The 12972-nt window shown below is 33.3% G+C and overlaps 1 protein-coding gene across 2 annotated transcripts in view; it reads left to right on the top strand.

The window, feature by feature from the left end:
* Window positions 1–224: 224 nt before the first annotated feature.
* The window catches only part of GRIK1 (glutamate ionotropic receptor kainate type subunit 1), a 101267-nt gene continuing 88519 nt past the window's right edge, over window positions 225–12972 (top strand). For both annotated transcript variants that reach the window (XM_031959208.1, XM_023498842.2), the window contains exon 1: window positions 225–597. In XM_031959208.1, the coding sequence (XP_031815068.1) occupies window positions 471–597 (127 nt within the window). In that variant the 5' untranslated portion in view covers window positions 225–470. The remainder of the gene's footprint in view (window positions 598–12972) is intronic.

Below are 12972 nucleotides of genomic sequence, written 5' to 3'. Positions count from 1 at the left end.
TACTTAACTGCTCAGAACTTCTGTAAAAATGCATACGCTGTCTATTCTGCTTTTTCTGCTGTTTTCTCCCTGCTTTATCTCCTTTTTCTCACCACCTTTCCCACTTTTGCATTTGACTAAAGAACAAATGACGGAGATATTTCAGTTATTTAGGTCAATAACTTTCACCACCAAAATTCCTTTACCCACAAGTTCAAAGAGAGCTTAGATTCTTCTAAATCTGCTTCTGATGAAAGAGGTGGTGATGGCATAAAGAAAAGTGACAATTCCAGAACACAACAGCAACTGCCTGCCACTTTCTCACCTGCAGTTCTATATTTATCACTCTCTTTCCTGGTATAGAGACGGAGAAGCAGGGCACAGAGAAAGAAACCCCCTAGGAGAATGAGGAGAGATCCTATTGGATTAAGGACCAACTTCTGAGCTCTAGGAAGCGGCAACATTTGGGGATACATTAAGGAGAGGAAAAGATGGAGAACATCACGCTTCTTGTCGGCTCTAGTCTCAGGAGCAAGTTTGTCCGCTGGGGACTCTTCTGTTTCTTTTGCTCTCTAGACATATGCATCCCTAGGACTTCACAGCAAGTAATCAGATTTGGTAAGTAGAGGTGAAGAAAGCTCTCCTGGACCCTCAGAGCATATAGTTGGGCGCAGAATGGGATTTGGCAAGGTGTATGGAACAGAGAATTCGCAGTTCTAAGTGTGAGTAACGTGGGAGAAAAAGATCTTAGAACCCCTGAAAAGGGGATTGTCTATATTGGAAGCTTGCTTCACAGAGGAGTTTAATTGTTACAGTGAGGTTTAATAGGGAAAGGATTTTTGTCTGGGCCACGGGTGGCTTGGCAGACACAATTCTGGGTTTTTCTTCTTCCCAAGGTATGCGCCCCTAAAGAAGTTAAAGTGGATGACTATGGTGAGTGAATTTGCCTATGTGTGTGTTTAGAACTATTCTTTCTATTCTTCAGCAACAACAGCTATCTACAAAGTCGATACTTGCTCACTTTCTAGAGATCCCTGCTCTGGGAATATCCAGGCTCTTGCCCGCCCAGCTTTTAAATCAGAGTAAGACCATTAGTGCTCTCGAAGTCGGTACAATACTGACTGGGTAGTTTTGATTTCCAAGTTGGGTTCTGTACTGCGGAAAATGAGTTTATTGGGGATATCAAATTGCATATAAGCATTTGCTATGTCTTCATCCTTAGCAGCAGGCTTAGGGAACCGACGGAAATGAAGAAAAATCAATTGCTAAAAGTTTCCCACTTGTTCTTCAAACCTTTGCCTATAAATTCCTGGAATTTTTCCTGGATGCCACTATCACGGATTTGAACGAATGGGGAGGGAGCAGAAAACACTGTGAACAGAATCATTTGCCTAAAGAATCAAGGAGAAATGATTACTGGGGCTGGAGGAGATGAAGATTAAGAGGGGAGGTACAGTGGTATCTCCTCTTCTCCTACTCTAAAAATCTGTTAGTCTGTGGATTTAAGTATCTCATTTGCATAAAAAAGACAAAATTTTCTGCAGTCCGGAATTTACTGGTTTTCATAAGTAAATAAGGGAGTTATTTTCCCTTATTGATCTTCCCTTCTTGACCAGTTTTTTTTTTTAAAGCAACTATTCCCTTTAATCAACAGCAGCTTCTTCCCCCTGACAAAATTATTCTGTTCTCATTCCAGCAAATAAACATTTTTCATTTGCCCTGGTACGCATGTATATAAAACTAAAATTCAAATCTGGTATATCAAAAGTCTCAGCTAAAAAGGTACTTTTCATTTTGTCTTTTCACATCCCAGCAGAATATCAGCAAAAGGTTTCATCTCTGAGATAAAATTAATGTTCTGTAGGCCTCTTCATACTTCCACTTTTTGCCCTTTTCAGAAACTGAAAAATAGACATTCCTATGCAGATATATTGGTTAAACTAAGCATTTCTCAGTATCTGAAGGAAGATTTAAACTGCAGAATGGAAAACTTTATATGATTCTCCTTAATCCTAACAGTACCTAGGATGATTCAGCAGCTAGTTTTACTTCATAGACTGTCTTCATTTCTGGAAAATAAAAGTTTATTAAAGCTAATATTTAGTTTTTCTTTAAGATTTAGTTTGTTCTATTTTATCATAACTTTAGCATGACTACAAGATTAAATGTTGGCGGGGGGGGGGGGGGGAATTTATATGTTACACAGCAAGATTATGTGTTCAGCTATATGCAGTGATCCAAGAGAATTCTAATAGTCTTAGGGTAGAAAATGCCATCCACATCCAGAGAGAGAATTATGGAGACTGAATGTGGATTGAAGCAAACTATTTTCATGGTTTTTTTTCCCCTTTTGCTTTTTTTTTTTTTTCTCATGGTTTTCTCCTTTTGTTGGATTTTTTCCACAACATGACTAATACAGAAAGGTATTTAAAATAATTGTATATGTATAAAAATAATAAATGTATATGTATAATTGTATATGTATATGTATATATTAGATCCTTGCTCTCTTGGAGGGGGGGTGGTTAAGGGAGGAAGAAAAAAATTTGGAACTTGAAATCTTACAAAAATGAATGTTGAAAACTATCTTTACAGGTAATTGGAAAATTAAAAACCATTGCAATTTAAATATATATTTAAATTGCAATGAGTTTCATTATGTATTATATGTGTATACACACACACACACACACACACATATATATATATATATATATATATATATATATATATACACATGTATATGTTATAGACCAGTTTTGCACCGACATTTTAGAGTCAACTAATGGTTTTTAGGAAGCTAGCTACAATATTGGTCATTAAAATTTTCTAGTTATGGAGTCATATAAAAGTAGAAAACACAAATGTACCCTGTTTTAGATTTAGTTTTATTATCATGTCATTTGGAAAATGCAATACAATTAAAAGTAAAATTTTAGTGGAAAGAATAGTTTGCATAATTCAGACTCTCATAATTTCTTTCCTATTTAACTTTTCATTATATTTTTCTAAGTCTCAGATTCACTTTACTTTTACTTACTTTTGCTCCATGAAATTTCATTAACTTGTACTTAAAACGTGCTACTGCATTCAGTGTATTCAAAATTGGTTTTATTATTTTTACACATTCTATGTTTTCACATTTTATCTCTTTTGACCAAATCTATCTTTACTTTTTCTGTTTCTAAAGTGGGGATTTCTACTTCTGCTTTATTAAGTCTACTTCAGGAATAATAAATTTTGTTAAAACTTTTCATTTTACTACTTTATAAATCTTTATATTTCAAGGGTATTTCTTAGAAACTGATATCTGCTAAAAATGTCCATATAGTGAGATAGTTTATACTATCTATATTCATAGGTTTGTTTATAAATTGTGAATTCCCCTTCATCTATCTTCCTATTTTTTCTTTCTTATTTGTCTCTCACCAAGAAAAGGAGTTACAAAAGAAAAAGAATGTGAACCACACTAAACACTGAAATCTGTTTCTACCCTACTATTTATTTTTTTTATTCACATCTCCCAGATCCCAAATATTAGTTCTTTCACTGTCTTTATGATCCACTTTTCAGAGTTGAACTTCATTTTAATTGTGATTCTTTGCAACCAAACTGTTCCCTCTATCTTTGATATTTACCCATCACTATCTGTTTCATTATTGAGGGCAATATATTTCTGGTCCAAACTCTTTGTGTGTATGTTTGTGCATTGTAGGATTATGCTCAAACTTAACAGTACAAAATATTCTTTATAGGCATTTATCTTCTGCCACTTGGAATATCTTATTTCAAGTTTTTTGTCTTCCTTAGTATAGTTGCTTTGAATACTAGTATGATCTTGACTATAGTTCCTTGGTATTTAAATTCTTTATTCCTGATAGCAATCTCACATCAGCATTTTCATCATCGACCTTTAAGCTCTTGATTTCAGCTATGGCATTCTTGAGAGTTTTTAGATTGGGCAGAAAAGAAGCAGTTTAGCCTGGCAAGAGAGTGGGGAGCAGAGTTCTATGTAATATTGACTGTTCCTAAATGGACTCAAAACATCAAGACTTCAAGTTGAGAGTTGTGAGTTGCCCAGGAAATTTATGTGCCACTCTGTTTGATTTTTATAATTCTTTGTTTATGCTGCTGAGGCAATTGGAGTTAAGTGCCTTGCCAGGGTCACACAGATAGGAAGTGTTAAATATTTGAGATCAGATTTGAACTCAGGTCCTCCTGACTTCAGGGCTGTTGCTGTATCCACTGTACCACCTAGCTGCTCCTGATTTTTATAATTCTGTGTCTCTTAACTTTCCAATTTTCTTATTCCTTATTCCCTACCATGTACTCTTCATTTCAGTGACATTGGCCTCCTGGCTATTCCATGAGCAAAAAAACTCTTATCACTTGAGTCTAAGCATTTTTCCTAATTATCCTCAATGGTTGGAAAGCTTTCTCTTCTAAACTCTGACTGTTGACCTCCTTTGCTTCCTTTAATTCCAAACTGAAATCTTATTTTTTCCAGGAAGCCTTTTTAAACCCCTAAATTCTAGTACCTTTAGTTCCTTAATTATTTTCTATTTAAATGATATGTACTTTGCTTTGTATATATTGGTTTATATATTGTCTTCCTCATTAGATCCTTGTTGCAGGGAATGTCTTTTGCCTCTTTTTCTATCCCCAACATTTAACACAATACCTGGCATATAGCAGGCACTTAATAAAGTTTTATTGAGTTTTCAGAGATTAAAGTCAGATTCATGATTGAACTGTGATATGTTGATTATTCTTTTTTGGGACTTCTATTGAACAGCTGTGATATCTACTTATTCCTATTGTTATTTTATGATAAAGCGTGATTATTCTTGGTTCTGGAATTGTTTTCTGGTGAACTCATGTTATGCTCATTATTTTATCATTTAGCAAGTATTTTATGTTAAACAGTCACTGATTTGTGATATTTTAGGAAGTATCTTTGTGGGGGCTCAGGATTTAAGGAGGTGAATAATATCATTGTATCCCTCCTACAAAATAGTTGTACCTAGGCTCTAGGAAAAGTACTGAGTTGTAACCATGTGATGGTTCTCTGTAATTTCCAACTGCCATTGGAAATTTAGGTAAGTACGAGTCTGGCCATATTATAACTTAGATTCACTGAAAATATTTTTTCCTCATTTTGTTTTCCAAGTAAGATATTTTTGATACCTTCTTTCCATTTTCTTTATTTCTTTTTTAATCTTTTGATTTTTGTTGCAATATTTCTTCTTGTGTCCTGAAGCCATTATGCTTGTGACACTTTATTTTTCAGCTTGTCTGCTACTTGTGTGAGGTCTTATATGATATGTTTTGAGTGATTTATTCTCTTTGTTATTTTTTCTCCAAAGAGTTTTTTAAATTTATGATTTAACTTTTCTAACTGAGGATCTTGGTTTGGGACTTTCTGTCCAGATGTTAGAGATAAACCTGACTCCGGCTGGCGCCTAATTACTTCAGGTTTGGTTTTGGGACAAGGATACTCAAAGATCATTGAAGAATTCAGAAAAAAAGAAGTTTACCAGCTTTCACATAGAAAGGATATTCAATTAGAATATGGTAGCATTTAGGTCAAGTAGATGTGGCTCCTCATCTTCCCATTGAAATATATCCACTCATGTCTGGTGACATCCACTAAATATCAAAGGATCCAAACAAATATGGCTCAGTTTTTTTTTGCCCTTAGGTTACCAGGAATAAAAATGGGTAGCATTTATATAGCACTTTAAGATTTACGAAGCAGTTCATAAATATTGTCTCATTTTGTCCCAATCCTGGGACATTTTTTTAGAAGAAGAAATTGAGGCAGACAATTTCAGTAATTTATCTAGGATCACACAGTAAGTAAATATCTGAGATACAATTTAAATTCAGATCTTCTTGAGTTCAGGTTCAGAATTCTATCCATTGCTACCAAATCAACACAACTAAAAGACTACAAAGAAGCTTCATCCAGGGAGATACAGCTTGGATCTTGTCACTTTGCCTCACTTCCAGACCAATTTAGTCTTGGCTTTGTTGCATTTTAGGGGAAAGCTAACCCATGTTGGGTGTTTGAGTAACTTTTGGAGAAGGTTTTTCTGGAGGGTGTGGGTTCTGTTAGGTATTGGTTCTATTACAGATCAGTGACAAGGTCCTTCAGATCTTCTAGTATCAAATGGACTAGTGTCAAATGCAAATAGAGACAGATCCTTGTGGGACAAATATTGCCTTAGAAAATCACAAATTAACAGTATCCATGTTTTCATTCTATTTGGGGGCACCTAAGTGGCACAGTGGATAGAGTACCAGGCCCAGAGACAGGAAGATCTGAGTCAAATATGGTTTCAGACACTTACTAGCTGTATAGCCCATGACAAGTCAATTAATCCTGTTTGCCTCAGTTTCCTCATCTGTTAAAAATGAGCTAGAGAAAGAAATGACAAACCACTCCAGTATCATTACCAAGAAAGCCAAATGGGGTCACAAAGAGTTGGACACAACTGAAATGATTGAACAATTATATTTGTATTTATTTTATTAAACATTTCCAAATCACATTTTTATTTGGTGAGGGACACATTTAGGAATTTTGTAGGCCATTTGTGACAGCTCATGGATCATGAGTTCAACACCTCAATTCTAGAGAACTTTCCATTATATATACTTACAGGGCATTTTCTGGATAATTCAACTTGCATCAAAAGTAGTAAAGGCAAAAATTATAAAAAGAAAGTATAGCTCCATTCTCTGTGAAGAAGTTAGGATAAAGAAAAATGCAAGGACAGGGGGATTGTGAAAATTGTGGAAGATCAAAAGACAGTCTTTTTCTGCTTGCTATAGAAAGACCAAATTGAATTACTCAACAATCTGATCCATGTGGTAAGTAATATCAATCTTTGCAGTTCATACTAGGTTTGTTAATAAAGATGATGATGATGAACTAGCACCAAGAACATGAGTGACCCATTAGGGATGATACCTTCAGGAGAAGCACAAATTCTTCTCAGTTAATTTGGGAGGTCATATGGTTTAGTGCCCAGAACCAGGAAAATCACCACAAATGCAAATGATACTTTTAGCACAGGCAACAATTTTTTATCTGTAGTAAAGTGACTAAAAGTTAAAAGCCTTTCACATGCAACTTATTCTGAAACTAAATTGGTAACAAAGATTCTCCCAATACCACTATCTATTTACCCACTAAAACCTCCCCCTAGAGAGGCACATCAGGCAAATTATACTACATCTACCTTTTCCACAGATCCTAAATAAGGATTCTCTCACACCTCACTAAGAAATTCAGAATTGCAACCAATTCATCTTTTTTCTGAGTAAATACAGATTTTCTGTAGTTATACAGAGCAAAGACTAATATATATATTATAAAATATATACACATATAAATATAAAAATATAAAAAAATATAAGCAAAGACTAGAGAGGGTCAGCCAGAACAATGTTCAAAATCTGTCCATTATTCTATCCTATTTCTAGAGACTGAATGCAAGAAGTCACTGAATCAAGTCTTTTCTTTTCCTAGGATTTCATAGATTTCTCACAGAGATAGTTTCTGAGAGCCATTTGATCTGGGTAATCAGGTACCTAATGGTGCAACTGTTGATTAACAAACTTCTTGCCTTGAGGTGCGACAGTGCCATTTTGTCATTTTAAGAAGATTATTTGTGTTAACTGGGTTCTCTAGACATTGCTTTGGGGCAGCCCAGTTGGGCAGGAATAGCTGTCTTGCCTTAATTTGGGGTCATATGGTTTAGTGCTCAGCACAATCTGGCATCACCACACCAATGTCCAGATTGGTGATGGATCCCCTTCCTAGCCTCTGCTGTTCTTGTGATGATTCTAACCAGGTTGGTTAGTATGTGATGTCTCTGATGGGTACTGACATGTCCCATTAAGAACTGTATGCAGTGGGAGTCATTGACAAAATTTCTCCCTGACACTGACCCTAAACGTGAGAGCCCTCTCATATATCAGCTATGTATATTGAAACTATTTTTAGTAGAGTACATACGTATGTATATATATATATATATATATATATATATATAATTAGAAATGTCCTGGTACAGCTATATTTGCTAATTATTTTATCTTTTAGTGCCACTAATTCCCTCCTGGCCGATCCCACATACTAATTAAGTTGGCAATATTATATAAAATAGTTTTGTTTCATGTTTGAGCAGAACAGAGAGGATTTTAATTTTCTCCAACTACAGAATTCCCAGAAATTCAGCTAATTTGTCTTCCTGAATTTATTATCCAAACATTAAAAAAAATGCAAAAATGCTTTTAAAAACTCACTTTATCAGGTGCAAGGATGAAAGGGAGGAAGTTATAATGTGAATTTATAAAATTAAAATTTCGTTTCTATAATAGACAGTATAAACATCTGGTGACTATAAGTTCTTTCTCTAATGAATAGTTGATCCAGCAGTTCAAATGCTAACAATCTATTTTTAAAGTTCTTGTGATGTCCCCAAAGTTCCAATTTTTCCTTGTTTCCTTAACCAACTGTGAATGAGAATGGCTCTTCTCTGTGGATGATGTTGGCCTATGCACAGTTATTTATTTATTTATTTGCTGAGGCAATTGGGGTGAAGTGACTTGCTCAGGGAAACACAGCTAGGAAGTGTTAAGTGTCTGAAACCAGATTTGTACTCAGGTCCTCCTGACTTCAGGGCTGGTGCACCACTTAGCTTCCCTGCACAGCTATGGAAACATATAGTAGCTGTTATACAAAATACAAAGAAATATAAAAATTTCTCCTCTTCAAAATTTTGGATAGAATGCAAATAATATATATGTAATACGTGTGATTTATTAAATAATAATATAAGAACTGAAGAGAAAACAAAAATAAAAGTGATGTCATAAAGGAATATTTTACAAAATGGTTGCATAGTGGATAGAGTGCCAGGTCTGTAGTCTAGATGACCTATCTTCCTGAGTTCAAATGGGATCTCAGACATCTGCTAGCTGTGTGAGTCTGGACAAATTACTTAACCCTGTTTGCTTATTTCCTGATCTGTTAAATATGCTGGAGAAGGAAATAACAAGCCACTTCAATATCTTTATGAAGAAAACCTCAAATGAAAAGTCACAGTTGAAAACAACTAAACAACAAAATTGTATATATGAATATGTATACAAAATACACAACTATGTATATATCTAATTCTATAAACCCTTGAGACAAAATGGAGTCAAGTGTGGAAAAGGAATCCACGTTATTATGCGGCTCATACAGTAAAGTGGATATAAGGAGATATACTTCAAATTTCTAACTTATTTTGCAGGTTAGAGGGAATTTTTCTACAGTGTGAATTCTGACATCTAGCCCTGTTGTTGTCTATAAACAAGACAGAAAAATGATCCAGTTTCCTGGTCACACAAGGTTAGGTTCAAACAATGCAATAAAGTTTTTTTCTCACAATTTGCCTAATGGCATAATTACATTAAGTCAAGTTCAGATCAAATTACTTAGAGATCTCACAAAGGACTAATTTTAAAAAGGAAGATTTACCTGTCACAGAGGTAACCAAGAAAACTTAAACATAAACATCTTAAAAGAAAAGACCAAAGCACTTGTTATCATCAATACTAACATAAAGTCTCCTTGTATTCTAGTAACTCATTCTCAATGGCCATGTAATCAATAATTTTGAATCCCAGATATCTCAGGTAGTTATCTGGTCTTTAGATATTTTTTTCTTGAGACTTTATTCTCAGGATAGCTTTAAAGGGGATTCTGCTTCTCTGGTTTCAAATCCAGAGATTCCTAGATAATTCTGACAATATAATTTAGTACACTCATTTAAATTTGGTTCTTTCAATATTGAAACTTCAGAGAATTTCAGTTTATATGTCATTATCTAAATCCTATACCTGATATAAGAATCCTTTAAAAATTTATGAGGGTCTAATCATAAAATGAACTCTTCTGTTTTTAAAATTATCAGACATATTTTATTAATGGGAAAATAATTTCACTTTTTTACCATTATCCATATAATTTATGTAATTGTATGTTTTATTTGAGAGCTTATTACAAAAATATTCTCAAAGCTTGAATTTTGGAAGGCAATCATATACATCTATATATAGTTCTTAGAGAAAATATTCTGATAGTGTTGTTTTTCCTCAAAATTAATTATTTCATTTAATTAGAAAACTTACACATTATATCGTTATCTTTTTACTTTGATTAATCATTTCTTCCTTAGGAGGATATCATCCATACATTATAATTTGATCACAAATATAGGCTAAAGTTATAAGATTTTCATATTTACATTTTATTATAGTAACTCAGAGATATTTTGGTATAAATCTAAACTTCTTGTTTGTAGAAATTTGCTGTAAAAGGAAAAAGAGGGACCCAGTTATAACAATGTCACATACAATAACAGAGAAAAAATCTCTCTTAGCTATGTTTGATTCTAGGTATGAGTCATATTTCATAGTCAATCTTGTTTTCAAAGGATGTTAAAAGCAAGGTTCAAGATTGATTTAAAAATCAATTCCCAATATTTAGTGGGAATATGCCTTTTCAGAAAGGAAATAGCAGGATGGAGAAATAGAGTTAGGAGTATCCAGCTAGGTTGTGCCGAAATAATCCCCAAAACTTCCTAGACATAGAAAACCATGTTTAGCAGTTCCCAGACTATAGCAATACCATTTTCTGCTATTGGCTTCATGATAATCCAGAGAACTATTTTTTAAAAAAAATTTTAATAGCTTTTTATTTTTCCAAATACATGCAAAGATAGTTTTCAACATTCATCTTTGAAAAATCTTATATACTAATTTTTTCCCCTCCTTTCCCACCACTCCCTTTGTATTATAGAGCAGGCAACCCAATATAAGTTAGCCGTGTGCCATTCTTCTAAATATATTTCCATTTTCATCATGCTATGCAAGAAAAATTAGATCAAAAGGTGAAAGAAAAAAAAAACAGGCAAATAAACAAACAACAACAAAAGGTGAAAATACTATGCTTTAATCCACATTCAGTCTCCACAGTTCTCTCTCTGGATGTGGATGGCTCTTTTCGTCACAAGTCTATTGGAATTGTCTTGAATCACCCCATTAATGAAATGAGCCAAGTAAATCACAGTTGATCATCACATAATCTTCTTGTATACAAAATTATCTTGGTTCTAACTCACTTCATTTAGCATCAGTTCATTTAAGTCTTTCCAGACTTTTCTGAAATCATCCTGCTGATTGTTACTTATAGAACAATAATATTCAATTACACTCATATACCATAACTTATTCAGCCATTCTCCAACTGATGGGAATCCACTCAATTTCCAGTTCCTTGATTCTACAAAAAGGGCTGCTACAAATATTTTTGTACATGTGAGTCCTTTTCCCTTTTTTATGATCTCTTTGGGATACAGACTCAGTAGAATCACTGCTGAATCAAATGGTATGCATAGTTTGATAGTCCTTTGGGTATAGATCCAAATTGCTCTCCTGAATGATTGGATCAGTCCACAGCTTCACCACAATGTATTAGTGCAGAGAACTATTTTTGTAATCAAAACTCAAATAATAACAAATTATTGTCCCAGGAATTTTTACTTTAAATAGGAAATCTTTACTAACCACAATTTAGGATGTGAATATCCTGATGTTTCCCTAAAAGTTAACATTTCATTTATTCTTATAAATTAAAACTAATTATATTCTAGGACTTCAGAAATACAACAAATATCTGATAGTTAATATGTGCAAACTACATCTTTAAACCACCTTACACACTTTTGTAATAGTCAAAAATTTTCAAATGAAAATTTGTATTATAGTAAACATTATTATCTGCTTTATAACAAAATATGCCTTATTAAATATTTAATGCTTTATCATGTCTATTTTTGTCACATTCTTTTAAGAGTCCAATTTATGTGTAACAGCACCCAGATTTAATGTTCTAATAACAGTTCTGTTACAATGATCTCTCAGATTTGACAATATAAGATAACTTAGAAATACAATAAAAACACAAACAATATCATGTGTTTAAAATATGAAACAAAATCTCTGATAACATCCATTTCATTTCTAAATTATCCCATATAAAAATCATTGACTTTATTATTCTTGGCATTTAAAAATCACTTTTGAGTCATCGATATGGAACAATTACATTTAACTAAAGTAATAATGTAGTGTTCAACATATGCTAGACACTATATAAATACTTTATAATCATTATATTATTTTGATTTCACAACAACCTTGAGAGGTAGGTACCATAATTCTTTTTCTCTTTACAGATCAGGAAACTGAGACAAACTGAAATAAGATAACTAGCCCAAGATTATAAAGCTAATAAATTTCAGCAACTGGGACATGATTCAAGTTTTCCTGTATTTTTCCAGCATTTTTCAACACCTTTATTGGGAAATTTGAGCTGAGATGATCAAGGAAGGTCAACAAGAGATGGCTATGAGATGCAAACCTTTTATCAATTTAAAAATGTCTTTACTTTGGAATTATGTCCAACTAGCTGCCTTCCTTTTTGTTTTCCTAGAACAATGAAGCTATTGATATTGCTATTTACTTTTAAAACTTTTATAAAATCTAATCCTTATTTTTGTTTAAAGTAAATTTTACAGTGGTACCCCAAAATTTACTAAAATATTTCAGAAGAGAGTGAGTTCCTGGAATCACCCCAAAATCCTAGGAGTTCTCCCTTGCTATCTTAAAATGATTAATCTTCAAACTTTTTAATCTGCTAAAATGTTTTCAGTAGTTCTACAAACTTTAATTATCTGACTTTATTTCTATAATTTTAAAAGAGCCAAAGCTGAAATGATTGAAAAAAAAAAGTGTCTTGCAGGTTTTTTCTTTTTCTCTTTTTAGATAATTTAATCTGCTGAGGAAAGCATAAAGTGAGAGTTAGTTCTGCTACTTGGACAGTTGCTTCTAAACTCTCTAGCTAAAGCCTTTATAAGTTTTCCTGGCTGG

The sequence above is a fragment of the Sarcophilus harrisii genome, chromosome 3 (genome assembly GCF_902635505.1).
Source record: "Sarcophilus harrisii chromosome 3, mSarHar1.11, whole genome shotgun sequence".
Classification (NCBI taxonomy): Eukaryota; Metazoa; Chordata; class Mammalia; order Dasyuromorphia; family Dasyuridae; genus Sarcophilus; species Sarcophilus harrisii.
Note: the sequence above shows the minus strand (reverse complement) of the source record. Positions and strands in the feature narration are given on the sequence as shown.